This window comes from Genypterus blacodes, unplaced genomic scaffold, assembly GCF_046128005.1.
Source record: "Genypterus blacodes isolate CSIRO-AG114 ecotype Tasmania unplaced genomic scaffold, CSIRO-AGI_Gbla_v1 ptg000216l_1, whole genome shotgun sequence".
Taxonomy (NCBI): Eukaryota; Metazoa; Chordata; class Actinopteri; order Ophidiiformes; family Ophidiidae; genus Genypterus; species Genypterus blacodes.
In genome coordinates, this window is record NW_027467015.1 from 516,442 (window position 1) to 542,476 (window position 26,035).

At 43.6% G+C, this 26,035-nt stretch overlaps 2 protein-coding genes across 6 annotated transcripts in view; one reads left to right on the forward strand and one right to left on the reverse strand.

Annotated features, from left to right (window-relative positions):
* Positions 1 to 657: 657 nt before the first annotated feature.
* Positions 658 to 24,675, reverse strand: palm3 (paralemmin 3). 3 transcript variants are annotated; one of them, XM_076170297.1, is made up of 9 exons: positions 24,257 to 24,675; positions 8,573 to 8,706; positions 8,302 to 8,354; positions 7,769 to 7,849; positions 5,990 to 6,117; positions 5,134 to 5,209; positions 4,555 to 4,585; positions 3,606 to 3,659; positions 658 to 2,554 (listed from the first exon to the last, which is right to left on the reverse strand). In XM_076170297.1, exons 2-9 carry the CDS (start codon positions 8,604 to 8,606, stop codon positions 1,575 to 1,577), a joined length of 1,437 nt encoding a protein of 478 aa, XP_076026412.1. In that variant the 5' UTR covers positions 8,607 to 8,706; positions 24,257 to 24,675; the 3' UTR covers positions 658 to 1,574. The 3 variants fall into 3 exon arrangements, with proteins under 3 accessions (XP_076026412.1, XP_076026413.1, XP_076026414.1); XM_076170298.1 differs by lacking the exon at positions 8,573 to 8,706 and having other exon boundaries at positions 24,257 to 24,673; XM_076170299.1 differs by lacking the exons at positions 8,573 to 8,706; positions 24,257 to 24,675 and adding an exon at positions 22,014 to 22,033.
* Positions 24,590 to 26,035, forward strand: part of plppr2b (phospholipid phosphatase related 2b) — a 34,356-nt gene continuing 32,910 nt past the window's right edge. For 2 of the 3 annotated variants that reach the window (XM_076170300.1, XM_076170303.1), the window contains exon 1: positions 24,590 to 24,682. The gene's annotated coding sequence lies outside the window, so the exon portion shown is untranslated. The remainder of the gene's footprint in view (positions 24,683 to 26,035) is intronic. The other variant, XM_076170301.1, reaches the window with a different exon arrangement.

The window sequence follows — 26,035 nt, forward strand, 5'->3', positions numbered from 1 at the left end:
CCATTAAAATTTCCTTCAGGCCCTTCAAACTTTCAGTCCCCTGATTATTTCGGGTAGAGAGTCCATTCACACATTTTCCGAGAGTATATGCTGATATAATAACCCCATACCCACATAGTTAACATATTCCAATACTCCATCAAAATATTTTATCAATTTATCTTTGTAGTCATTTGTGGATCTTTTTAATGAGGAGCTTAGTTCTGGAATATCTTTGGACGAAGGGACAAACTTTCATTCTTATGTGACAGAATAATAATAATAATCTTTGTCAATGACGATGAAAGAATTTGAAGATGAAGTTCATGGGTTCTAGGTGTGTGACGCACCACCAGGGGGCACTTCACCTTTACTACCAAGGGTAGTACATGAGCCACAGTTTGAGAACCTCTGATTTACATTAAATGATGCAATTGAAAAATGTATTGAATTAATTTTAGAATGGCAATGTATCCGTGTGTGTGTGTGTGTATGTGTGTGTGTGTGTGTGAGAGAGATTATATATGAGTAAGAATATCACAAGTATAACACAACTTTCTAAAACAACTTTGTCTTGAAATAATCAGTTGTTAAGATGGAGTTTCTCAAGTCAAACATTATCAAGTGTGTGAGCAATGCTACTGTTTAGAGGCACAGATAAATGGAGGAACATCAAGAAATGTTTCACAGATGTCAGTTTAATCATTAAACCAAACTGCTCGTTTAAAAACTGACAAAGTCAAAAACAAAGTAAGTTTCTGTACAACAACCCAGTCACTCAGATTTCAAGAAGCTTACATATACTATACATGTATGCACAGAGCAAAGTCAAGAGCTATGGAACCTTCTTTGCATGTAAATCTGATACAATAGAAAAATTCACAAATGTAACTACTCTAAAATAATCTTCCCTTTAAAAGTGACAATGTTATATTTAGTGGTGTTTATAAATTAGACCTTTTCCGAATATTAGTCTGTGGATTGACAACACCTAGAATACTAATTATTGAGTGACTAAAAACTTTTAGGCCCTATGAATTGATTAAAAATATCTATTTAACAAAGGAACAAAAATCAATAAAAATAAACCAGCTTTTAAAGTAGTTAAATTAGAAAAGTACTCCATTTTCATGAAAACCCTTGAAGTCACAACGTTCTTAAACATTTCATCTTTGGTCCTCGTTTGTTTTTGGTAACTGCATAAGCCTAAAAATGTGTGTATTATACATCTCACATCGACCGGTTTGCCTCATCACTCGATTTGCTGGCCAGGAGGATGAAATAAAGCTCAAAGATTGTCAAAGGGTCAAAGAACCCACAGGTTTGGATGAGGAAGATAAAAGTGTACTCCTGGTAGGGAGCTCCACGAGGCACTTGACACCAACATCTCCAGCCCACCTCTCTTCACTGTTGGAGAGAGCCACGTATTCTCCAAGTATCAAAGCTCGGTAGTGGAGGAGGAAATGTTCAAGAGCGCAAAGGACAGCCGCGGGGAGACAGCCTGAAGAAAAACAAATGACTTCAACAGTCGGGTTGGGATGGGGCCCGTCTGAGGTCTGCAGAGAGATGCGGAGAACATTGTGAGAAGGTGGTGTTCACATGACAGAGCAGCACTGGCAGGTTTTATGTTTGGGCACCGCAGGGTCCCCTCCCTGGTTGGCCCTGGCTGGGTTGTGTGTCTCTATACTGGCCGGGCTGCAGGCGGCTGCTGGCTCTGCGTGCGTCTGAGGGGCTTTGGCCTGCGACAGAAGGGGCTCCTGTTCTCCTGGACCCGTCTCTGTCCTCTGCGCCTCCCGTGGTTCAGCCAGGGACACCTCCTGGAACTGACCCAGCACGGTGGAAGGCTCCTGGGGCATCAAGGCCTCCGCCTCCGTCCCCTCTGGCTCGGCTCTGTGTTTACCCTCAGTCTCGGCCCCGGGGGTGAGAGAGGACGGCTGCGCTTCAGAGTACACGGGCACAGAGACCACAGCAGTGCCCTCTAAAGCATCAGGCAGGGGCTGCAGCTGCTCAGAGTTCTGAGCGTCTGGTTTCTCCTGCTCATCTTCAGCCTGCGTCTCTCCATTTCCGGTTTGGTCTAAGTTTAAGTCTCCCTCCGCATCTCCGTCTCCAGTTGTCGTTTGTGCCTCTGCAGGGGGTGAAACTGTCTCACTCTTTTCCGGTTCCGTCAGAGCTTCTGCTTCTTGGCTCGCCGCCACCTCCTCCACAATCCCCTCCCCCTCCTCTGGATTCAGCAGAGGGCTGGACCCTGACTGTGCGACTGCCTGCTGATCATCTTGAGGAGACGGATCTTCAGGTACGTCTTCCACTTCATCTGTGATTATCACTCGTTCTGCTCTGATCACGAGAGTACCTTCCTCCTCTCCAGTTACCGGATCAGCTTCTACCTCAGTAAAACCCAAAAACGTCATGGTAACAGAACCCTCGGGGGCCTCGACTGGCCCATTGGTGGTGGGCTGAGCGCTCTCCTCTGTGGCATCATGGTTGCTTTCTGCTTCCACATTGCCTCCGCCATTGGTTAAGACAACTACAGCTTCATCCAAGTGTGGAGATAGGTTAACTTCATCTTCAACTGGTTCTAAAGATAAAACAATCAATGTATACATATAAAAGTCATCAATGGTGCTGTTCATGTATAAATGATGTTCAATGAAATAACTGTGACGATGCCACAGTGAAACTTGTCCGTGAGGCATGATTACTTGTTGGCGATTACAGCTTTCTTTGCCAACAATGTGTCAGCGTTACTTACAACTATTTCTAAAAGATCAGGAGTCTCCGAAACGCCATGCATTAAACGCCATGCCAAGTCGCTCACCTCTGGCCTAATGTGACACGTAGAAGCTAATAAAGCAGAGCAGAGTTATAGCGACATCCATAAAGGCTTTACCGACAAACGGGGGAAGCTTCTAATAGCGAGCAGGCTAAAACTGCTAACAAGGACGGATCATGAGGAGAGAGATATGCTGGAAGCAAGAGAGTGAGCACTATTAAATATTACAAATGGTATCATTCAAGGGTAACGCATAAGAGAGGGAAATGAGGGCAGATAGAATAATAATAAGCCTCAACGTAAGACTAAAGAGTAAAAGTGAATTTACATTCTGCCTTCAGATACAAATAGAAATACCTGCTTTCAAGGAAACTTCCTCAGCTAGAGTTGCATCCCTGTGGACATGTAAACACTGTCCATGCCCTCAAAAGATGCAAATGACGGACCTGGTCCCTTATTAACATAAATATACATGCAAGCGTTTATGTAATGAGCTTAGATATTCATCAAAGACTGAACAAACCTTGTGTGAAGTATAAGGAATGTCCACGTCACCTTTCTAACCTTTCAACCTCTCTCACTGAGCGCTATATATACACACACACACACACACATGCATATAGGCCACTACCACCAGAGGGCTTTGCAGTAATTAGATGCGGTTTAACAGGAATTGGAGAGGAAAATGAAATGTTTTCCTGTTGAGAGTCGTAGAGGAATGCAGCACAGAGGTGTGAGGTGGTGTGAGGCCAGCAGGAGATCTCTGGATGACTGCATTCTGCCCTCCATATATCAAATCTATAATAACGACGGAGGATGGGGCGCGCGTGTTTTTACGAGGCGACTCCACACCCACCTGATCCTGTTGATTTGTTTTCTCCATTCTGCACTACGGCATCTAGGTCGACTTCTGTGGAAGAGAATGTTTGTATTTACGACGTTGTGAGGGGAGTCAGACAATGAAGCAGGAGGAAGGGATTACGCAGAAATCAAAAATGGCTGTGTGATGGAGCACTACTTTCTCACAACACTCTTTGCGTTGATGTGATGGCAACAACCAGAAGGGTAAGGACCTTTGCTATTCACTTGGTTTTCTTCGGCCTGACGGTGGCGCTGCAATCCACAATTATGAACATCATTTTGAAGGTAGGACAACTACAATTTAAGCTCAATTGTCACTTAACTGTAACTTGAACTGTACAAATGCCTAATCCAAGTAAGATAAAAGTTTGATCTTATTTTTCTGATATTCCTCATCATTTTGCCACAATTTTCTTACAAATCCTTCCAAACCTGTGGCGTGTGTGTAGCATCTGTAGAGTGCTTCCCCGGTTTTGTTAAGCGGGACAGATCCACACACCTGAGCTTGCTTAGGACAAAGATCTTGTCATAATATTGACGCACAGGTGCAACGTGAACACAGCAGAACCGCCGCTTTTGTATTCCGTCGCCGAATATCCAATATCACCAACTCACAAAGAGAGGAGAACGGGAAAGAGTCCAAACATTAAGTAAATAAGAATCTAATGAATATCTGATGTAATTAACAGAGTAGCATTAGAGGAACAGCTGTGGCTAACAGGTGGCAGCAGCCCAGAATACACGGCGTCTGTACAGAAGCGGATTGAACTCCAGAGAGAGAGAGACGCTGCTCCTTGCTGCTCTGTTACATTACGTAACCGCTAGATCTCTTAGATCTCCTACAATGTTCCATTATCATCACGCTCTATGAAAAAAGAGACACTTAAAAGCAAATTTCTATGACTTCAGCATAAATTCTAACATTTCTATGAGGGAAGTGTTACCTGCTGCAGCGCAGACCACATCCGCCTCCTCCTATGGGGCGAGAAGAAAAGAGGAGGGTTTCAGCATGTTGTGACAAGATGGAGACGTGCGTTTTAAATTGCTTGGTTTAAAACCGAAGGATGAGGTCTGCGTCTGCTGTGACAGCTCTTAAAGAGAGAATCGACTCTGCGTCTTCACCCGGTTTGCAGGTGAAGTGAGGAAAGTGGTGAAGATGAATATATTATAACTACGAGGAGACCTTGGAGCCCTGAGTCGAGCTCCTTTGTTCTGCTGTACGGGCCTTCAATGGAGCGAGGTAAACACACGGGCAGACGCAGTGAGTTGAAACAATAATTGTAGAGTGGATCGACTGCTGAATTGTTTTTGTAACAGTTGCTGACATTCACAAAGTTCCTGCTTTTGAACAAGAGGTGCGACATGAAAGGTACATTATAGCAGGTGGGCGGTGGTGCGTTACTGAAGGGGGGAAGCCACAGAACAAAACTGTGGGAAATTTTCTGCCTGATAGACGATGACAAAGCAGGTTTGTCCCACACACATTTCCCAACCCAATTTCCAATTTCTGTGTGTTTCCTCACCACTTGGCCATCGTCCATCTGCTCCTTCAGCTTCTCCTCCTCCTCCACTGTCAACAGCTCACTCTCTGACTGCAACCTGAGACGGACACACGGACACACACACGGACACACACACGGACACACACACGGACACACACAGTTATGCATCAATGTTGAATGCAATGTTGTCAGAAAGGATTCTATAAACCTTCCATAACATAAACACACACACTTTGATTTGCATTAGGTAACATTAGCATCAAATCTAATCATTTGCTCCAATCCATGTATTGCATCTGATGACCTCAGACGAACTCTGTCATTACATTATTAAATTTTAAAGCATCATTTATTTCTCTGACGTATGCAGGCTTTCCAGACGCCATTTCTGTACTCCATCACTTTTCCAGGATGTTTACAACCGTGTGAGGACAATCGCTGCAACAACTTGTCCTCACATACCACCGTCCAGGACAATGGCAGGGGACTTTTCCCGACCGGAGTGCGACTGGGATATGGGGCTCATACATCTACACTGCGACCGTGTACCATGAAAGAGAGTGGACAGTCGAGGCTTAGCGTCACACTCCCAGATGTCTGCCTGGAAACTCTGTGTTGAGTGTGTGTGAGGAGACTGGCTGTCACACACAGAGCTCGGCCATTCTGCTGTAATGAGCTTATTCAGTGTTCAGAGACTTAACAACGCTGCCCGCTGCAATAAGGAACGGGCGGCTGTTATCTGGCAAGCATGCAGGCCTCTGCCCCCCCCCTCTCGGCCCAAAACAGACAACAGAAGAAAATGCAGCATTGAAACTATTGATCATAAACAGCTCAACACTTGGTTCAGACACAGACACAGACACACTGCGGTCAGTACTTGTCAATGTCCTTTTCCATCTCCTGGGCCTGCAAGCCCCACAGAGGAGAGCGAGGACTCTGGGCGTCTGGAGAGGTTGGAGACTGCAGAGGGGCTTCGCTGAGCCACTGGTCCCTCAAAGACTTCCTCTGCACACGGAGAGAGAAAGAGAGAGCAAGAGAGAGACAAAGTGAGAAATTGAGAAGGGAAAAACAGGAAAAGTTTGGGATTGGAGGGTGAACTCACTCTTCATCTCACTTTACAAACCAAAGAGAATCGAGTGCCAACCTGTAGCATTTGCCTTTTTATTCTCTCCCCCGAGAAGCAAGAGTGTCCCAATCACAGTCAGAAATTGCTACCAACCATGTCAACAGGAGGATTTACTGGGTCGACCGCTTTGAACCGGCGAGTCGTGGATAAAACGCTCGTGTTGGCAAACGTCCACTCAGGTATTGCGTCTCCTCTAAACAAAACAAGGCGAGAATATGCAGCCCTGCTCGTTTCTCCTGAGCTTCCCGCCTACTGACGAAGGTTAAAACATCAGAAAACCTTCGGTGCCCCTTCTCCCCTCTCTGGTCCCCGCGGTTCCTAAATTTGGCAAATTCTAACCAGAGGCAAACGGTGCAAATATAAGCGTCACAACACCGTCTTTGTGTTTGGCTGCACAACTCGTCCTCTGTTTCCTCTCCTCCCCGCTCCTCGCTGTGGCCTTTGGCAGGCTCCATGCAGCCCTCTCCAAAAACTTTCCTCCGGGGTCAGGAGCTGTAAAGCCACCGCTGATGATGAAGCTGATGAAAGTAACTAAAGCCGACGATTCAATTCAATTCAAATTGATTTATGTAGCGCCAAATCACAACAAATATTATCTCAAAGCACTTTACATATAAAGCATTTAAAGAGACGCGACAATCCCCATGAGCGAGCACGACTGTGGCAAGGAAAAACTCCTCTTTTACGGGAAGAAACCTCGAGCAAAACCAGGGTCTAGGTGGGAGGCCATCTGCCTTCACCGGTTGGGTTGAGAGAGGAAGAGAGAGAGAGAGGGGAGTGCAGAGAACTACAACAACGATAATAGTAATGGAAGTATGACTAATGATAATAACAGTAGACGATGACACGACCTTGTGTGAAGAGAACAAGCGGAATAATCATGGACGTGTTACTGCTGCTTCACATAGATAAATGACTTCACAGATTCTAAAGGCAACAAACTCCCTTCCATAAACTCAAATGGACACACACACACACACACACACACACACACACACACACACACACACACACACACACACACACACACACACACACACACACACACACACACACACACACACACACACACACACACACACACACACACACACACACACACACACACACACACACACACACACACACACACACACACACCAAATGCACACAATTTGAGGAATGTGCTACAGGGCAGTGTAACACAGTGGAGTAGGAAGTGGGAACGCCAATCTGGAAATGATATGAAAACAATAGAGCGGCTGTAAAAACATAAAAAAAATTAAAAAAAATTCTATAAAGGAAGGCTCGACTGTAACCTCGTCACAGACTAACATAGGCAGGAAGAGCTGTTAGGAGGTTGTGCATCTGTGTGTGACTGTTTGTGTCTGTCCAAATACGATTGGAAGAGTCTCTGCTTGCTAACAAGATGGAATGAGTCTCCACAGGAATTTGAAAAGAAAAATAGGAGGAATGACGTGCAATGAAATGTGTGTGTGTGAGAATTCGACATCCTGTGTGTGTATGTGTGTGTGTGTGTGTGTGTCAGACCTTGAGTTGCTGTAATCTCAATTTCTCATCCTCCATCTCTCTCCTGGCTCTTTCCTGCTCTTCCTGCAGCCGGCGCTTCTCCTGAAGGAGACAGATGGAGCAGGGGAGAGGGGAGCAGAGGAGAGGGAGTTTGGAAAGTAAACAAATAAATAACAAAAGATTAAAAGAGAAAGACAGATTAGAAAAGGACAGGTGAGGTTAACTAAAGAAAACAAAAAAACCCCACAAGAGATTGATGTGATGGAGTGAATTAAACATTGGAGTAGGACAAGGACACCAGGGCCAGACCTTGTCACCATGGACAGCAGGTGTAGCCCATAATGATCAAGGCAGCTGTCCCCATGGCAACCCCGGTGTTGTTTTCAAGGGACGAGGGACACGTTGGCTTGCAACAATACACAATTGGTAAATTATTTAAGCGCTACAGACAGCTTCGTCTCTCGCTCTCCGTGTGTGTGTGTGTGTGTGTGTGTGTGTGTGTGTGTGTGTGTGTGTGTGTGTGTGTGTGTGTGTGTGTGGTCAGGTGAACTTACAGCAATGGCCTGCAGTCGCTGTTGGTATTTCTCCGCCTCATCCATCCCGGCACCTGTAACATGAAACAAGGTCAAAAGTTAAAGAGGTGAAAGGTTAAAGATGTTTATTTAGAGATGTCTGCTGCTCATATTTCTGATTTTTCAGGGAATTTTGTGTTCAAAATCTCGAGTCAAGGGAGGAATGCTGGGTTTTTCCCTAAACACCCGGTGTCTCGCCCCAGAGAGGTGAGAGGAGATGGTTTCAAAGATCAGCGTGTAATTGGACATGTACCATTGAAGCACTCCTTTGTCTGCAGAGCCACCATGACCCACAATCCTCCTCGGTATTCCCACCGTCCCCAAACGCATCTCTTCACACCACATTAAGCCTTCACGTTTCCTTCACGACGTGACCTCAGGCATCCCCTGCGAGCAAACAAGCGAGCAAATTTACCTTGCAGTCTACAGCAAATGAGACAATGTTTGAGCTCCCTAAAGGTCAAACTATCACATCCTGCTTACGGCAAAACCAAAACCAGAAGAGTCCTTTAAAAAAAAAAGAAGAAGCCAACTTCTCTGGATGGGAATTACTTTGAGAACCATGAACTTATTGCACTTACTGCCGCCTGTGGGCGACTGAGCAAAGAATGGCTCTGGAAAATCAAAACACCAAATCACTTCTATGGATCTGTGGAAGTCCCAAGAAACATAAAACAGGAGAACCGTTCTACAGTGTTGGACGTGGCTGTAAAAAATCTTCCTTGTGGATATGATGGTTGGGTTTTTATCTATTTTCATCCTTTCTGGGCCGATGCCAGGTCATATTGAAGCTGCAACACAAAAAGAAAGCAGTGTTTTTTCTTCGTCTTCAATAGCAAAATGAGCAAAGCTCTGACACATGGACTCTTAGCCGTCGTTCTTGTTTCTCCCCGCAAGACTGTGCGGAAAAGTGGCGGCAGACAAAAGACGATGCTATTGTTGCTTCTCAGACACGCTAGACATTTCAGAGCCTGAGGGGTCTTACTCATCGCTGTATGAATCTTCGGCGCCTGGAGGAGTCGTCCAGCTCCCTCGAGGTGGGGCGATGCGGAGTGGGGACAGGGGTGGGAGGGGTTGCAGAAGAAGAGCGCCTGCATAACAACGCTGGTTAAGGCGTGAAAACGAATAGTTAAAAGAGGATTAAAGAAATATCAAAGATATCCTGATGGGGAGAAAACCTCGGGCGTTCCTTTGATTACGTCTGATTGCTGTCAAGGCACATCAGAAGAAACACAGGAACATTATAGAACATATAGGAGGATACTGAGAGACGAGAGAGCCAGCACCCTGCAAGATCTGAGGCTGAAGAAGGCAATTTGGCATTGTTTGGAATGACTGGAGGTGCTGTGTTGGATTACAGTGTAAAAGCCTCCAGAGGGAGCGATGGCTCGTGTCTCAAAGGGGCTCCGGGAGAAAGACGAGAATAGCAGCCAGAGATAAACAAGCAAACAAGCTTTGATGAGGAGGTGTGGAGGAGCTCCCTACGGGCACACACTGCCTGGTAATTACACATGATACAGGAGGGTGGAAGAGGGAGGCTGATAAAGTCAAAATGTTAAAAGAGACCGAGGAACAGGAGAGAGGAAGGGGCAACGAGAGCTGGTCTGGGTATCACTTCCCACAACAGACCAACGAATGTCATAAATGTGCAACCAGTTCGAGAACAAGGAGGAGATCACTTCAGGAACTCAGTCCCATCAAGTCATACCTGTTTTCTATTGAGCAGAATTCACCACACAAAAACTATTATCCTGAAGATTTTTAATGTTAACCATCTTTTTTTTCTTGCACCTTAACTGTGAATTTTCACACAACTCCCACAATCCTCTTGTAATACTCAGAAACCACAGCAACCCACGGATGTGCTGTGGGACTGAACAAAAACGGTGCTTGTTCTTTGTTCCCTTGCCTCCTTCCATTCAAACTATCCTCAAGACATCCCTGAACCAAACACCACATAAAGAGATACACACAAATACAGATGCACGTAAACACACGGGCGTGCACACACACACTGCTCAGTGGCTGCTATTTAATTACAGTCACAAGTCCACCTGAAACACCTGTTACTAGCCCACACGTGATCTGAACTTACTAGAGCCTCAGCTTCGTTATGGGATGTTTACGGCTTTCAAGGCAACAATTTTATGTCCTACACATGCTTGCCTGTTGAGCAAGCAGGAGGTTGTGTGACCTCTGTGGTATGACCTCCCACATTCCTAGTCTCTCACAGTTTCCACCTCGCACTCTCTCTCCCGCTGTCGACGAGGCAGAGGAGTGGTGCAGCTAAGGTCAAAGGTGACGAAGGAATACAGAAGCAGCAGACAGAAGTTTAAAGGGAAACACGACGTGTATATTATGAGTGAGTGATTGTAGACGACTCTGGCTGCCTCTCAGTCAGTCGCTCTGACTGCAAACTGTCAGCGTGGTTTCAATGCAAACATTCCTCGTGCCTTAGTGCATCAGAATGTATATTTGCCTTTAGTACATGTGTGTATGTTTATATAACAATGTGTATTTACCTAAGGGGTGCCATGAAGTCTATACGCTGAGTGCTGGCGTAGTGACATTAGCTCAGTGGGAACAGATGGGAGCACAGTGGGACGCTTGGAATGAGAAGCTATAAGAATCGTTTAGTATCACCTCTCACCGCCCTTGGCTTTGTGTGTGCGTTACTGCTGACACACACACACACACACACACACACACACACACACACACACACACACACACACACACACACACACACACACACACACACACACACACACACACACACACACACACACACACACACACACACACACACACACACACACACACACACACACACACACCTTGAGGCACAATATTCCCAGTATTACTCAAATATAACTGAAGCAAAGCCAAAAACAAGGAAACGTATATGACACTCTTCTTAAAGATAAAGCTTTAGTGATCGTCAGCAAACAATGTATATATAAAAAAGCGACTGATCAGGGAGAGTCTGACTAATTGCCAGGGGTGGAGCTCACCACTTATAATCATGTGATATCAGTGAGACATAGCGATTGAAATACGTTTACAAAGAACAAACATGAAAAATGAAAAGAAAACAAACAAGTGAACAATGATATACAAATACAATTAAATAAAGCACACACACACACACAATAAGTCAATATCAATTCCAAGTCTTACTACAAATGCATTTCAAGTGTTTTAATGTCATGCTTTCTGGAAAACCATAGATTTAAATGCTGAACAAGTGCCTGAAAGATGGAAGCCTGAGGGCCTGAAGAATGTTTAAATGGTTTCTATACCTGAATGAATGAAGTTAAAAGGGCCTGACAGTATGTTGACCTGAGGGATATTTGAATGTATTTTAATAAGGAATGGTTGAAAAACCTATAAAATGGGAAGCATTTTAAACTGGGACTGTAGGAAAAACACTGAAATATGTGAAAATGCTGAAATAAAACTGAAAGAAAGATGCCTGAAGTCCTGGAAAAAAGATACAAACAGTTTGACTGACAGCTAAAGCTTGATTCCTTTGAAGTTGTGGATTGTTTAAAAACAACAGGTGCAGCCAATTAAGCAGAGACACAGAGCTGAGTCAGTGTGAAGGCAGGGAATGCCTGAAAACCACATGTTGAACAACTGGCTCTCACGCTGTTACTGCTATCTAAAAACACTGAGAAGCAGGAGAACTTCCTGAATATAGGGATGTATCATGGTCCAAAACACAAGCGGAGGAAACTATTCAACCTATACAACAAAAAGTGCAATTTAGTACAAACAGGTGGAAGAAATAATTTACAAAAAAAGACGAAACTCAAAGGCTTGTGTTTACACCCAGATAGTTCAAAGCTTATTATTTGTAAAACCCCAAAAATGTTTGAAGTCTTTGCTGATTGTGATCGATTCCCCTGTATTCACCAGTGCACCAGGATTACTCTGAAGCATAATTTTTTTAATAATCTGAATTTCCTTATTTCTTAACAGGGCAAATCACAAACAAGACAAAGGGAATTGCATTTGTTAAGAGCTGTAAATGAAGTAAATATCCCCATTAAGAGGGACAAAAGGTATAATCAGTATAACTCATGGGTGGCACTCACACACTGTTAATGCCTCTTTGTGCTCAATTGCAGGTTTTTGTATTTACAACTTGGCTTGTACAGTATTTTCACAGTGGCGGTTATTATTCCTGTTGGTTAAAATCCCACATTATTCATCTTGAACCTGGGGATGTGGCCACATTGCTGAGAAGGAGCCAGCATGATGAGCACAAACACACAATTTAACCACAGTACACCAACGCAAGTATGTGAACCCAAAATTGTTACAGTCTGCCACTTCTTTAAAGCAAAACAAAACTGTAGAGTAATAACAGTTATTTAAAGTCAGATTGGGAGTACTGTCTGCAAAACTGAATGATTGTTTGTGGCCCACACACATCCAGACAGTCAGTCAGGATCATAACTATCATCATCTGTCTTTGTTGCTCTTACAAACAAAAATAGATTGAAACTGTTTACAACCTGTGTGATTGTCTGACCGCTTTGTATGCTGGACTCTAACCTGGTGTATTATCTTAACATTAACACACATTCACACACAGCTATTTTGTTATGGATTGATAACAGTAAAAGGAATCAACAATTGCAGTCGCGGTTAACGAGAGATGACGATCAGTAAACTAGTTGTTACGACGCACAACGGCGCAGACAAAGACACAAGAGCAACTCGTCTTCTGAAAGGGACGATGCTGTAAATATCGGCCACTGAATGTGTACAACACTCAGGAGTGACGGAGATGGCTTCAGGATGATGGGAGAGTGGGTGCGGGGGTGAGGGGACTTGTAAAAAGGCCACATGGTGACATTTGGTTTTTGCGCGATGATGCAATTATGCTGCTGTTAACACCTCTGGCCAATGCGGTTTGTGTCACTTTGATGTTTCTGCTCCAGTTCTCCACAGAGAAACAATGTAGGATTAGAAAGGCTGTAAATGTGCCATATAAGGGCAGGACAATAGGAATAGAAAAAGCCATACAACATCAACTGGGAATAAAGGATTTTAAGTTTACGCCAGATGCAGACAACTTTACAATTTGAAGAGAGAGAGAGAGTGACGGTGTTCCGAGGCCACTGTACGTTGAAAATATCCTTTCACTGGTGTGTTTGGGAACAGGAAGAGCAAACATCCCTGTCCTCCAGACGATTGTGGACAGACTATGCAATCACAATAACCCTGATCCCCCGACCTCATGCATCCTCTGCTGTCGTCATTTGCTATTGCTCAGGAAGAGCCAGACTCAAATAGACAGCTAACCGATCAGAAAACAAATTCCTGGATAGAACTTCAGCCAGAGCAAGGATGTGTGTGTGTGTGTGTGTGGGGGTGAGGGGGATCAAAGAGGCAATCACTCTAGAGCTTGAGGGACGGACAGAGTGAATTGTGGTAAAGTGCTTTTTCATCAGCTATTGATTTCTGGTTGCTTTATAGAGTCTGCTGTAGAAATCGCATTATTTCAGATGGATATCCTGCTTATCTAGAGAGAAATAAATCTGAGACATGCCATCTAAGTGTGTGTGTGTGTGCGTGTGTGTGCACATCTGTGTGTGTGTGTGTGTGTGTGGGAGGTATGGGTGGAATTTGTGCTGTTTGGATGGTCCCGTTCCAACATCACACAGCCAAGCTCCTATGATTGACAGCCCGGGTCAGGGGAATGAAAACACTACATTCCACTCGTGTGTGTGCCTGTGTGTGTGCGAGTGTGTGTGAATGCATTAGTAAATAATGGAACTGTAATGGGCGCCGTGTCTGAGCTGCCTTCGTCACCATGCTAACAGTACAGTCGACTTGTGGAGTGTGTTAAGGATTAACAAAGTCAACAACATGCAGCCACGGTTTACTCCCAAGTCATTCATCAAGCGGCACATTTCACAGAGACGCTCCAACATTTGAAGTGACACATGGGCTCAAATACACGACCACTTCAAAGCATCAAAGTCTCCGTAAAAACCCACTCGTCCCATTGATAGCATCAGTGTATTAACTTGCGAGCTTGCACAAATGATCACTGCGAGAAATACGCCTGAATGCATCAAAGGCTTCACTCCAGGGGAAAATCAAACGGAAACCTCCGCTCGGTCTCAGACTGAAGTAAGTTTAATGCTCTGACAATTTGAGTAAATCATGGGGAGAAAGCAGAACAGCACGAAACAACAGCACCCAGAGGAGCAAATTCCTTCTCTCTAATTCATCCTCTGACTGAGGGGGATCTATGCCCTTCTGTCAGGTACCACACACCCACCCACACACACTCACACACACACACACACAAACAATAGCGTCTCTGTTCAGAAGGATGTAGACCAGCCTTCGCCCTGGCTCTACCCACCATATCATTTCCCTGGATTGGTAATGAAGCACGCACAAATGACTATTTATTCCACTGCCTACCATTATATTAATTACAACTTTTACTTGAGCACTCATTACATTTACTTGCAGCCTATTGTCACACTACAATAAAGGCAAAAAGATGAGCAAGATGTCTACACCGATAGAGTTTATACGATTGTGCCATTTACTAATACATGTTGCTAAAATGGCTTCTGAGGGAAACACACCCGGTAAGGAAGCATGCTTCCTTACCTGGTGTGATTATAGGCCGATGTTTGTTTACATGCTGGAGTAAATCAATTTACAATTGCAAATGTTGAGTCTGCTACTCGGAGTGCATCGATGTCGACTTACATGGATTTCTATTAAAGTATTGTGTTGCCTTCACGTTTGTAAAAACAGAACAGACTGTCAAAAGGACAAATGTGAATTATTTCCCTTTTGTTCCATAGCAGCCATTAATACAGCACAACACATGAGCCAGGAAAAACTTGGAACTAGCAGCAACATCCTTACAGATTCTTTCTTCAGCCAAATGCACAGATGGTTTAGACAGAGACGCAGTAAATACTGTGTAATGTTACATATTGATATTTATTGTGCTGTGAGTAGTTGCCAACAAAGGCAATCTGAAGACCACGAGCTGCAGCAAAACTACTATCACACTAAAAATATGGATTCTAGACGACGTTTGTGAGAGAGAAAATGACAAAGAGGTTGCCAGTCTATCATGGACACCTCAAAACTAATGTGCGATTTAGTGTTTCCACTTCTGTGTGTACATATCATGAAGAGGAAGAAGAAGAAGCGGAGTCCCCTATGGACTGAGCCACTGTCGCCCCAAATCATATACATTAATCTGTTCTTATGGCCTCCAACCTGACTGCTTTCTGAGCCAGAGACAGTTATCAAGTGTCTCCCATCAGTCAGACTGGCTTAGTTGCTATGGTTTCATGTTTTTGAAATCATGAACTTTCGTAACTTGAGCTTATCTCCTCAAGCATTGTTCATGTAGGCTTAAGACGTGTTGGTGTCTATGATTAGAAGGTTGGCTCTGGTCTTTAACCTGGAGGTGGAACGCAGGGAGTGTGTTGCATTATGAAAATTGGATGAAAATTACAAGTTAGACGGATCTGCTCAGATTACAGAGGACAGAGGTGCCACGATCCACTTACTGAAGTCCTTTATTATCTTAATGCTATGTAAATTGTGTTTAACATAATGATCTGTAATGAAATACAACACACACACACACACACACACACACACACACACACACACACACACACACACACACACACACACACACACACACACACACACACACACACACACACACACACACACACACACACACACACACACACACACACACACACACACACACACTCCACCCATTTTTACCTGTTGCTAAATATTGCAAAATCATGACTCTTATTTAAATTATTGAGGCGGAAAGAAGGAGTCTGCTTGGAACCTTGATTAGGATTTTTGTCCCTTTAACCCAAATTAGGCAGAAGAAGACAAAGAAAACAAAAAAGTGATTTTTATCGAGTTGCTGTTCAATCAAAGCCCAATGAAAGAACAAACTGACAGTCTCCTTAACAACCTGCCTTGCGGCGAACAAGGTAAGAAAGAGCTGGAAGTAGAGAACATATGAGGGCAAATGAATTAACTGACAACAGACGGTGAGACTCAAACAGGAAACGCTGCTGGGGACGAGAGGTTAAGACAAATGAGCCCGGAGGAAGAGCTGTGCAGGGAGGGATCTGAGCCTGAGACACCTGGCGTGTTCCAACAAGACATTCCTGGATGTTTCAGCACATCTCCTTCAAAAAAGAGTCTTTGCCACAAAAAGAGACTAAAACAAGCATGTCCAACTGCCACTCTGTATTTGTACCAGTATCTCACATGAACACACACGCAGCGATTTCACAACATTCCGAGAGTGACGGCATCTTTTACTGCAACGATTAGACTCGGCTGCAAACTCGCGGGTGTCATTTCCACCAAAAGAGGAGATGTGAGCTTCACGAGTAGGAATGTCATCATCACATCCTTACTCGTGAGTCAAATTCATTGAATATTCAATATCTGCAGCTGACAGCGAGTCCCAATCATATATTTATATTAACTGCATAATTTAGCTGCACACTGCAGACATGGCCCAACGGAGACCTGCAACAGAACGTTGTTACGCTTGATAAACAACAGCTTTCCAGTAAAGATATTGTAACCTGCATCCGTACTGTTTTCAATCAATACATCGATTCATCCAAACAGTTCTGGGTATAAAATAAATCCTTCAAAGAGTGAATGTTATCCCATTAATGCATCAAGTTTGCAAATCTGCCAGGCTGACTTGCCCCTACAGCTCGCTCGCTCCGGGTGTAAGTATCTCAGTATTAATGTGTACATTCTCAGGTCCTTCATCTTCCAACTTTATCCCGCTCATAACGCTCAAACTTTCAGCAGAGAAACAACAACTTGCCTGTCCCTTTAATTGGATTCATCGAAACAATCAGTTCATTCATAAGAGTTTATTACATAGCTCTCAGTTACGGGTGGGGGGCTTTGTTGCCCCCCTAACTTGTATTTAGGGGCAAAATGTAGAATACAGGTGCAGTTTTGCCTGATTATTTCTTACAGAGGGCAGTACTGATCAATCAATGTGAAAGTGTTAGCAGCTAGAAGATTTGACTGTCTGGGTCGGAAGAGATTTCCCACATTCGCACATGCAGACACTTTTCTAGCCAGGTGTCTCTCTGCACTTTGAGCGGTGTGCGTGACATGTGACGGCTTGCTTCAGTGATTTGTCTTACATTGTGGCGTGGCTCTCAAACTGGTTTGGAGAGGAATGCAGGACTGGTGTAATCTGGTCTTGGTTCATTTTCTCTATTGTCATGAAGTCAAAAGCATGCAGGCTGTCAGCCAAAGGGCCTCAAGCCTCAGCCAAGATTGCAGCCATCACCTCAATAACACACCGTGGCATAATTAGTCCAAAGAAAAACATTAGAAAAGCTTGCTACACTACAACAAAAGCAACGTAAAAGGTAACTAATCTAAATACAAATTCTAATCTGTGGGCTGTTGGGGACTCAATAGATCCACGGATAACTGGTCAGACCTTGTAAGGTTGAGCTACAGAATTGTTTTCCAAATGTCTAGTCACCGCGTGTCCCTTCAGTCAGCCTATCTAATGTTTAACTTAACCACTTTCCTCATGATCACAGCTGACAAACAAGCCCACATACCAGCCCATTGTGAAGGAAATGAGACATAATACTGAGACATAATACACAGCTCTTCATTCCCTCTGAGCAAACACCAGTGAGGAAGACAGCTAATGACTTTCTGAAATTTGGAAAACATTAAAAAAAAGGTTAGAAATGGTCAGGGTCGCAGGGATGACACTGATAATTACAAGGCCCACAAGCATCCGACAGTGAATACTAAAGAATAATTACCAAAGTCCAATTTTCTGATGCATAAAATAGGAGAACCTAATCTCAGGACTACAAAGATTCTAATTTACTGATGCAATTAGCTCATAGTCAGGATAGCAGATATGTGGACAGGATCACTCTCTCTCTCCGGGCATCTCTACTTCTTCACTCATTAAACACAAAGATTAATCATTGCTGAGGGGAGTTGGCGATTTCAACAGTTAATATTGAACTCTATTATTTTGCCGCTTTGTGGTTTCATAATTGCCCTGTCTGTAACAGGCTGATTCTCTTTGTTTGGCCTTCCCATTGCTTTCAGTGACCTAATGCTGGTTTGTTTTGTGTCTATACCTTTTATTGCCAGGCAGAATGGGATATTTAACACCAAACACTCACACAAAACCAAGGAAAAGTCATGTTTGATAGAAATGAAAAGTTAATACCTGCTTTTATAAGATACCATTGTTCTGGAGGGAGGATTTGTCTCGTATCAATGAATTAGCTATTGGCACTAAAAGGTTAAAGGTCTTGGAGGGTTCCCTGGAAACAACTCAGTGACATACCAGAGTGTCAACAAAGATGTCACCGCTATTGCTGAACCCACAGGCTTGTAAAGCGAAATACTTTCATCTCTCGGGCAACCAAAAAGTTCTCCGGTCTTTAGTCAACACGGCGAGGTCATAAATGAGAGACAGGATGCACTACTGACCTAAGCAGGCAAACAGTATTAGCAGATTAGTGTTAAGGTTGTTAAGAGAGATCCCACCGACAGCAAAACAAATTTTAAGGGTGCAAACAATTCCTAAACACACACACTAGTAGTAGTAGTAGTAGTAGTAGTAGTATGAGTATGAACAGGGCATTGGGTTTCCGTTTCCTGTATCGCAGGAACGTCCCTCCAACTGAGATCTGATCAGACACCATCCAGACCTCAAGGACACGTTTTAGGTGTACATGCAAGTCCAATCATCAGTTGTCATTATCCAGATACAAAGTAGTAAAAGGAGCCCATATTTGTTCCCAAAGAAGTATTTCTGTTGACATGAATTTGTTTGACTAAGATATCTTTGTTATTGTGGCAAATTATCATTTCATTAAGCCGTTTGTTGCAGGCCCAGAGGCAGCACGAGTTACAGCCGGCACTCTGGAACGTAACCTCACCATTCAGTGACTTGTTGCACAGAGTTGTTCAGCTACATTGGCTCAAAACATCCAATGGTGAGTGGCTGTGAGATTCTTACTCATGAGCTGTGACTAACCGCCTCACACATGCGCATGTATTTTTGAATGATGTTTCAGGATCATTTTTATTTCTCACCTTGTATTTTAACAATTGATACCTATTGATAAAATTGATTTGACAATTTTCCTGCAGCTTTAACATTGATTTATCAATTGAACCATGTTCCTGAACGCAGATTTGGGTTGTGCCCCTTGACAATCCCATCACACCATTTATTGATAACCGAAGAGACAATTGTGAAATGCTGATGCCCCTGATCATGCTGGAGCAGTTCTAAGCCATTAAAACAATACAAGCACCGTTAAGGTACCAGTTAGTCTTTTGTGATAATAGATGAGCACCCTCTTGAATTTGTTTTACACATTTTGGACTAAATGATGTGATAGGAAAAGGCCTAAAAGCCCTAATATGCTTCAAAGGACAAAACAAAAGTACTCGTGAACACGTCCTAGAAAATGGTGCACTCTGTCGTCCTTCAGGATTCACTAAGAAGTCTTTTTATGTCACTCCATAGCTGTTCTGGGAGCAGAATTGTCCCCAGCTGCCTCACGTGAAAGATGTCTGCAAATCAGCAGCAGAGAGAGGAGCAAGCAACGGCCAAAGCTAATCTAATGATTTACAAAAAGGGCAGAGAAAACAGAGAAGGTAAGGTCCTTCCGTAAATCAGAGGGGGAAGGAAGATGGAGATTTTTCTGTTAATTCTACGATCGCAGAGGAAGTTGTGAATGAACCAAACACAAACTCCCCATAGCACGGAAAACAAGCAGCCATTTGATAACTGCAAAAACACAAAAGCAATCTCAAAAACTACAGAAATATCGCTGAAAATCACGCACAACACAGGCAAAAATGTGAGTAAATTCACACAGACATTATCTACAATCCCATTATCTAGGTTAAGCAGAAATCAATTTATGCCAATTTCAGTCTAAATACGGTAGCAGTCCACTATGAGCCTCAGTCCATTTACTTTTATATGCATCTGACAATAACGATGAATGCCCAGCACAGACAGAGACGGCACTTAAAGGAATCCACGATAGAGAGCTGTGTAACTGCTGATAGAGTGAGACGCTAACTTTATCACCACGCCTGAGAAGGCTTATTTGTTTCTTGATGTTGCCGCCACGGACCATTGCCTGCACACCAATAACACATTACCCAACTGCCTAATCCTCGTCTGCTTGATTAATCAATTGTCGGCGGTGTCTGTGCGAGAGAGGGAGGTGTGTAATTTGTACAGGAGTTGTTGAGTAAATTTAAGATGGCAAATGTTTTTCCGTCCTCCTCCTCTCACCAACTGTCGGCTAGAATTTCTAAAGCGTAAATCAACAGATGATTCCAAATGAAAAGAATGCCATACAGACACAGACATACAAACAGAGAGGATCTACACTGTGCCATGTCAAAGCTGCCTCCGGTGCCTACGCAGCGGACAAAAGGGAAAATGACACACACACACACACACACACACACACACACACACACACACACACACACACACACACACACACACACACACACACACACACACACACACACACACACACACACACACACACACACACACACACACACACACACACACACACACACACACACACACACACACACACGAAAAGGACGAGTCCCTGTGAAAAGCAGGCGAGCACCAGTTCACACCTGAAGGTCTTGGGCTTGGCTGGCAGCTCAGGTATGCGAGGGATGACACGATGACATAATCCAGAGACACCGTTGAAGCGTTAAATATCTCCGTGTGAACCCATTACATATTTGAAAAGGACAACAATTTTTCTGATATTATCCTGATTAAAGCCACAATCTGTGATCCAAATGTGAACAAAACAGCAGAGCAGCCATTCAATCAAACCCTCCCCCCCCCAAAAAAAACCAACCAATCATTTGTCATTAAAGACATGACTGATTGGACACTGATTGTAGAAAATTACACTTAAAAAGCATTTTGCTGATTACTTAATCTAAATATGGCAACAATCCAAGTAAATTGAGTTGAAGGGTAAAACTATTCCAGTCGCTGTGGTATTACAGAAAGTTACTTACCTTAATCAAAGCGTGCAGATAACAGATTTAACAGCAGATGATGCCAAAGTTGTTTGCTGATGACATGCCGATCTTTATCATCTCAATTGTGAGTCAATTGTGAGTCACGCATGCGATCAATACTAAAAATGTGAGGGGTAAGGGGTTACCATTACCGATTTGTGAGTCCATCCTTAAATGACTCAGATTTAAGAGTAAACCCTCAAAATGTCACAAGTATTGGAGTGTTTCCATTAGACATTTTTGAATTCACAACTTCAAAATGGGCAAAACAAAAGTGAATTCTGGCGAGGGTCTTCTTGCTACATCTCCTCCAGGGGAGCCACTGCGGTGCTTCACCATCTAAATCAAATGTCCTATAATCATAAAACAGAAAAGCCCAAAGCACTGTGCACAACCATCGTAAAAACATCGGCAATATGACAGGAAGATGGAGGCTACGATTAAACTCTCTGCACCACTGCATGTATAAGAAAATGCTGCTGAAATATTTCTAAACGCAACTGAGGTAAACAACTTAGTTGGGATATGCAAATTTCGGTCACACTCACAGCTCCTGGTGACCGTCAGAGGGATGTGAGAGCTCAAATCTCACTTAAACTGTGAAGGAGGGAGAGACAGAGTGAGACAGAGCGAGACGTGGAGAGACGGACAGATATGCTGGGAGCGATATGGCACTGAGGAATTTCCCTCTTGCTGAAAGTTCATCCATCACCCAGTTTGCCAAGAGAAGAAATTGTGGATTTCATCTCTCGCAGCCACTCGTTTCTCTGCTGCCCTTTAGTTCTCCGCTTTTTTTTCTTCTTCATCTGCCTTGTCAGTGTCTGACTCGCTCCTGCACTCTTCAGATTTACAAAAGATGAAACACTGATTGGTTGTACTGGCGACTACCGTGCCCTTTTATCTGCATTTTACCGCTCCTAGCAAACTCTGCCCCCTGCCTTTTTGCACATTAGAGCAGATTTATGCAGACTCGTATCAAAACCAAATTGATGGAAATGACGAGCACAATTTCCTCATATCAGAGCGTTTGCTATGCTACAAACTGCATGAACCACAGAGATAAAACTTCTGGGCTTAACAGCAACAGTCAGGCCAGAGGAGATAAAGATGTGACTCCTAGTTACCCAGTACTTGGCAGTGTATGTATAAAGTATCAGAGGTTTTAGTTACACATGGAATACCGTCTTTGATTGTTGCACAAGAGAGATCCGATCTCAACAGGCTCTGGGTTACACTGCGTCCAAAAGACGGCATTGTCGTGTGAAAAAAAATGTCTGCCAATATATTCAATAGCAAGTAATAATGTCAACACTGATCTCCAATTCCAGTTTCAGAGTTTACTTAACATTTGAATGGCTTAAAGAGGAAACACCAGAGCAGACAGAGCTGCTGTGTGGCTGTGAGAGTGAACGTTTATGTGGAGTCGAGGTGAAAACGTCAGGGCGCTCAACAAATCCACTGTGTCCACCTTTAAACAATGAAATATTAAAGCTTGTGAAACACTCGTACAGTCGACCTAGAAAATCCTGTGCAAGAGAGTCAACATAGCTGTAGAGGTCAACTGTGCTAACACAAATGACTTATCTCTGTAAATGAAGAACCTCACTATTGTATGGTGATGTATTTAGTTTGATTTGCCCTGGATTGCTCACACAGAATAGCAGAATCACTGTTTCTTATCTATGGGACCTTGGTGAAGTTTAATTTGTCATCTGCCCAAGACTGTCTAGATTAGATTAGACTAGATTAGGATTCATGATCGTTTTGAAGATAAAATTGAATGAAATAGCAGAATTTATCTATCAGCTTGTGCCCTGGGCCACTGTTACGTGGGTGGCCGGCATGTAACCAGGGCAGTGACCCTAAATATGTGCAGCATCTCTTTGAAACATTGGGCAATAAATATTCTTCCCTGGGGGTCAAACTCACCCAAATATGCACATAGATAAGCAAAAGGACATCAGCTCTTGAGAAGAACCACACCAGTAGCTCCTGCTCGGGCCTCTGCATGTCATGCAGTAGGCTGAGCTGCATACTGAGCAGCTTTTTGTTTCTCTAAAACTGTGTGAAACAGCTTGGGGCTTTTTAAAATGAGGCTGCAGATGTAAGTTGGCCAAGCTGTGGGTTACGGGTGCAGAAACAGCTCTGTATGTTGATGTCTGTGTTCTGAGATATACTCTCTGTGTGTGTGTGTGTGTGTGTATATGTATGTGTGTGTGTGTGTGTGTGTGTCAGCAGTGGCATGTTACAGCAGCAGGGAAGGTGTCAGAGGAGTGGCTACTATCACCTACAAAACTTAACCACTGCCTCATAAAACCTCTGTGCCTTGCAGACTGCAGATGCAAAGACCATTTCTGACTAAAACAACAACTTCACAGCCCTTTATAGTAACACACATAACAACTATCCTGTATGCATAACTGCTTACATTAGAGGATAAAGTCTTCCATGATAAGGTTTATGTAAACAATCTATAGAGCACAGTGGACTGACTAAGTTATGCATTACAGTACTTTAGGACAAAGTATGAAGATAAGGATCTGCACATTGTGTGTTCAGTTTTTGAGCAGTCAAACAGTGTTTCATAGCTTTTTAACCTATATATTTCCATTTTCTGTCATGTTTAATAGAGGTCAGACGGGTCAGCAGCAGCTGGTCTACCACACTCAGGCTGGGCTCACTTCCACCAGCTGGCTCACGATCAAAACGTGTCAGCACAACACGTACACCAAACTCAGACAAACACGAGCACAAACAGTTATTAAAATGAAACGTGCTCGCATAGACTCACCTTCTGTTGCTTGGACGCCTGGTGTTCTAGGTCCGGTCGACTCCAGAAAATGAATGCGAGGAGAAAAGTCAAGTCAATCACGAAGAAAAGAGAAGAAAAATCCTCCTTCAGCTCCTCCGATGAGTTGTGGGGCGAACACCTGAGTAGCCGCGGCGGTGACCTGGCTCCGAAAAGTCGTCACATGAGTCCGCGGCGAGAAGTGACGTCGTTAAATCTATCAAACTTTAACAGCTTTATAAAGTTATTTTGAAAGGGAAAAGGGCGGCATTTGTGGAAACGAACGTGTCCCGGAAAGCCGCTCTCTCTCACTCTGTCCCTCTCTCTCTCTTTTTCTCCCCGTGTCCCGTGGCGTCTGCGCCGGTCTGAGAGGAGGCTGAGACTCGGTGTGGCCGCACGGCGGACGGTTACCTGACTCCAGTCATCACGGTGAGTCCAGCCCCCATAACGCGCCGCGGCGGCCGCATAGTGTTTCCTGTTGTTCCGTGTGACTGCAGAGGAGAGAAATGGCCCTCAGTTGCTTTCTATTGCACTCCAACCAACATTTCATCTGCTATTTCCGCTTTTTGACACACACACACACACACGCCGTTTCACACTTGAACGGTGTAAATTGTTAGCTAACGTCAGTTTAGAGAAAGGGGCGCACTTAACACCGTGACGAGTCAGGCGTCTTCACGGGGTTCCCTAGCAAAGAGGGCCCCCAATCTATACACACATCAAATTATGCTGAGAAACTACTTTTGTTTTATTGTCACGTTAACTTTCTTTTACATGGCCATTCTCTCCATCTCAGAGTTCAAACATAGTCATAAAATAAAGCTATGGAGCCAAGTGGTACTTTTTGTTTTTTAATGTCCCCATGTTGGTCAATCCTGCAAATGCTTGAGAGAAACACACATGTTTCTCTGTAGGTCACTATTCTATTAACTAAACAGTATTTAAAGAAATAACATTACCGGTCCAGCTCCAACAGTTAAAATGAGTATAATTTATATCAAGTCTGTCCACAACACAGTGCCTATCAAATGATTCATCCCTGAAACATATCATTATTATAAATGTTATGTGATCAGACAAATCAGATTGGAAGGGATGTTTTTTTTTGCTGTTCCGGCCAATTAAATCAGTGTGTTTTAACAGGTTTGTGTGCAAATCCTGTAAATTCAATACTGAAGCAGCGCAGATGTGGTTTGCTGTTCTGGTATATCATTAGATCATCAACCGTAACTGTAACATGTCACAGAATGTACTGTACAGTACAACTGTGCCTACTCAGCATTCAGTTGGTCTCATATTAAATCGGTTCACTCTCACTTGAAGCTAAACATGAACCAGCAGGCACAGAAACAGAAGGAGACAGACTAACCATGACTCAACAGTTTGTCCTCCACACGGTTCAGCTGACAGTTCACAGTCAACTCTTCATCAAATGTACCGTTCACTTTCTGTCAGCTTACAAACTTTACGGTGGTGGCCGCTGTTACCGAAGCATCCATGAGAAACTGTGAATCGCTTAAAAGTAAAATAACAAAAATGATTTATGTATGTATTTATTATTCATACCTGCAAGCTTGTCTGCTTTCATGTTAAAACTTAAAAAACCAGACCTCCCTACAGAGTTTGTCTTCGTACCTTGTAGTTCTTCACTTAGCGGGTAAATGAAATGTACTGTCCCGTTTGTATCCAAAGCACTTGACCTCACATTGACCCCTTGGTGGCAGCTGTGCACAATGCAAAGCGCTGACCTGCACATTAGGAGCATTTAGGGGTTCAGTATCT

Excerpts from the sequence above, each read along its gene's own strand:
- palm3 (XM_076170297.1), bottom strand. The coding sequence starts at position 8,606 with ATGGTGGCTCTGCAGACAAAGGAGTGCTTCAATG. Across the intron at positions 7,850-8,301 it reads AGCGACTGCAGGCCATTGCT|GAGAAGCGCCGGCTGCAGGA; the intron begins GTAAGTTCACCT and ends TGTCTCCTTCAG. Across the intron at positions 5,210-5,989 it reads ATGGAAAAGGACATTGACAA|GTTGCAGTCAGAGAGTGAGC; the intron begins GTACTGACCGCA and ends TGTCCGTCTCAG.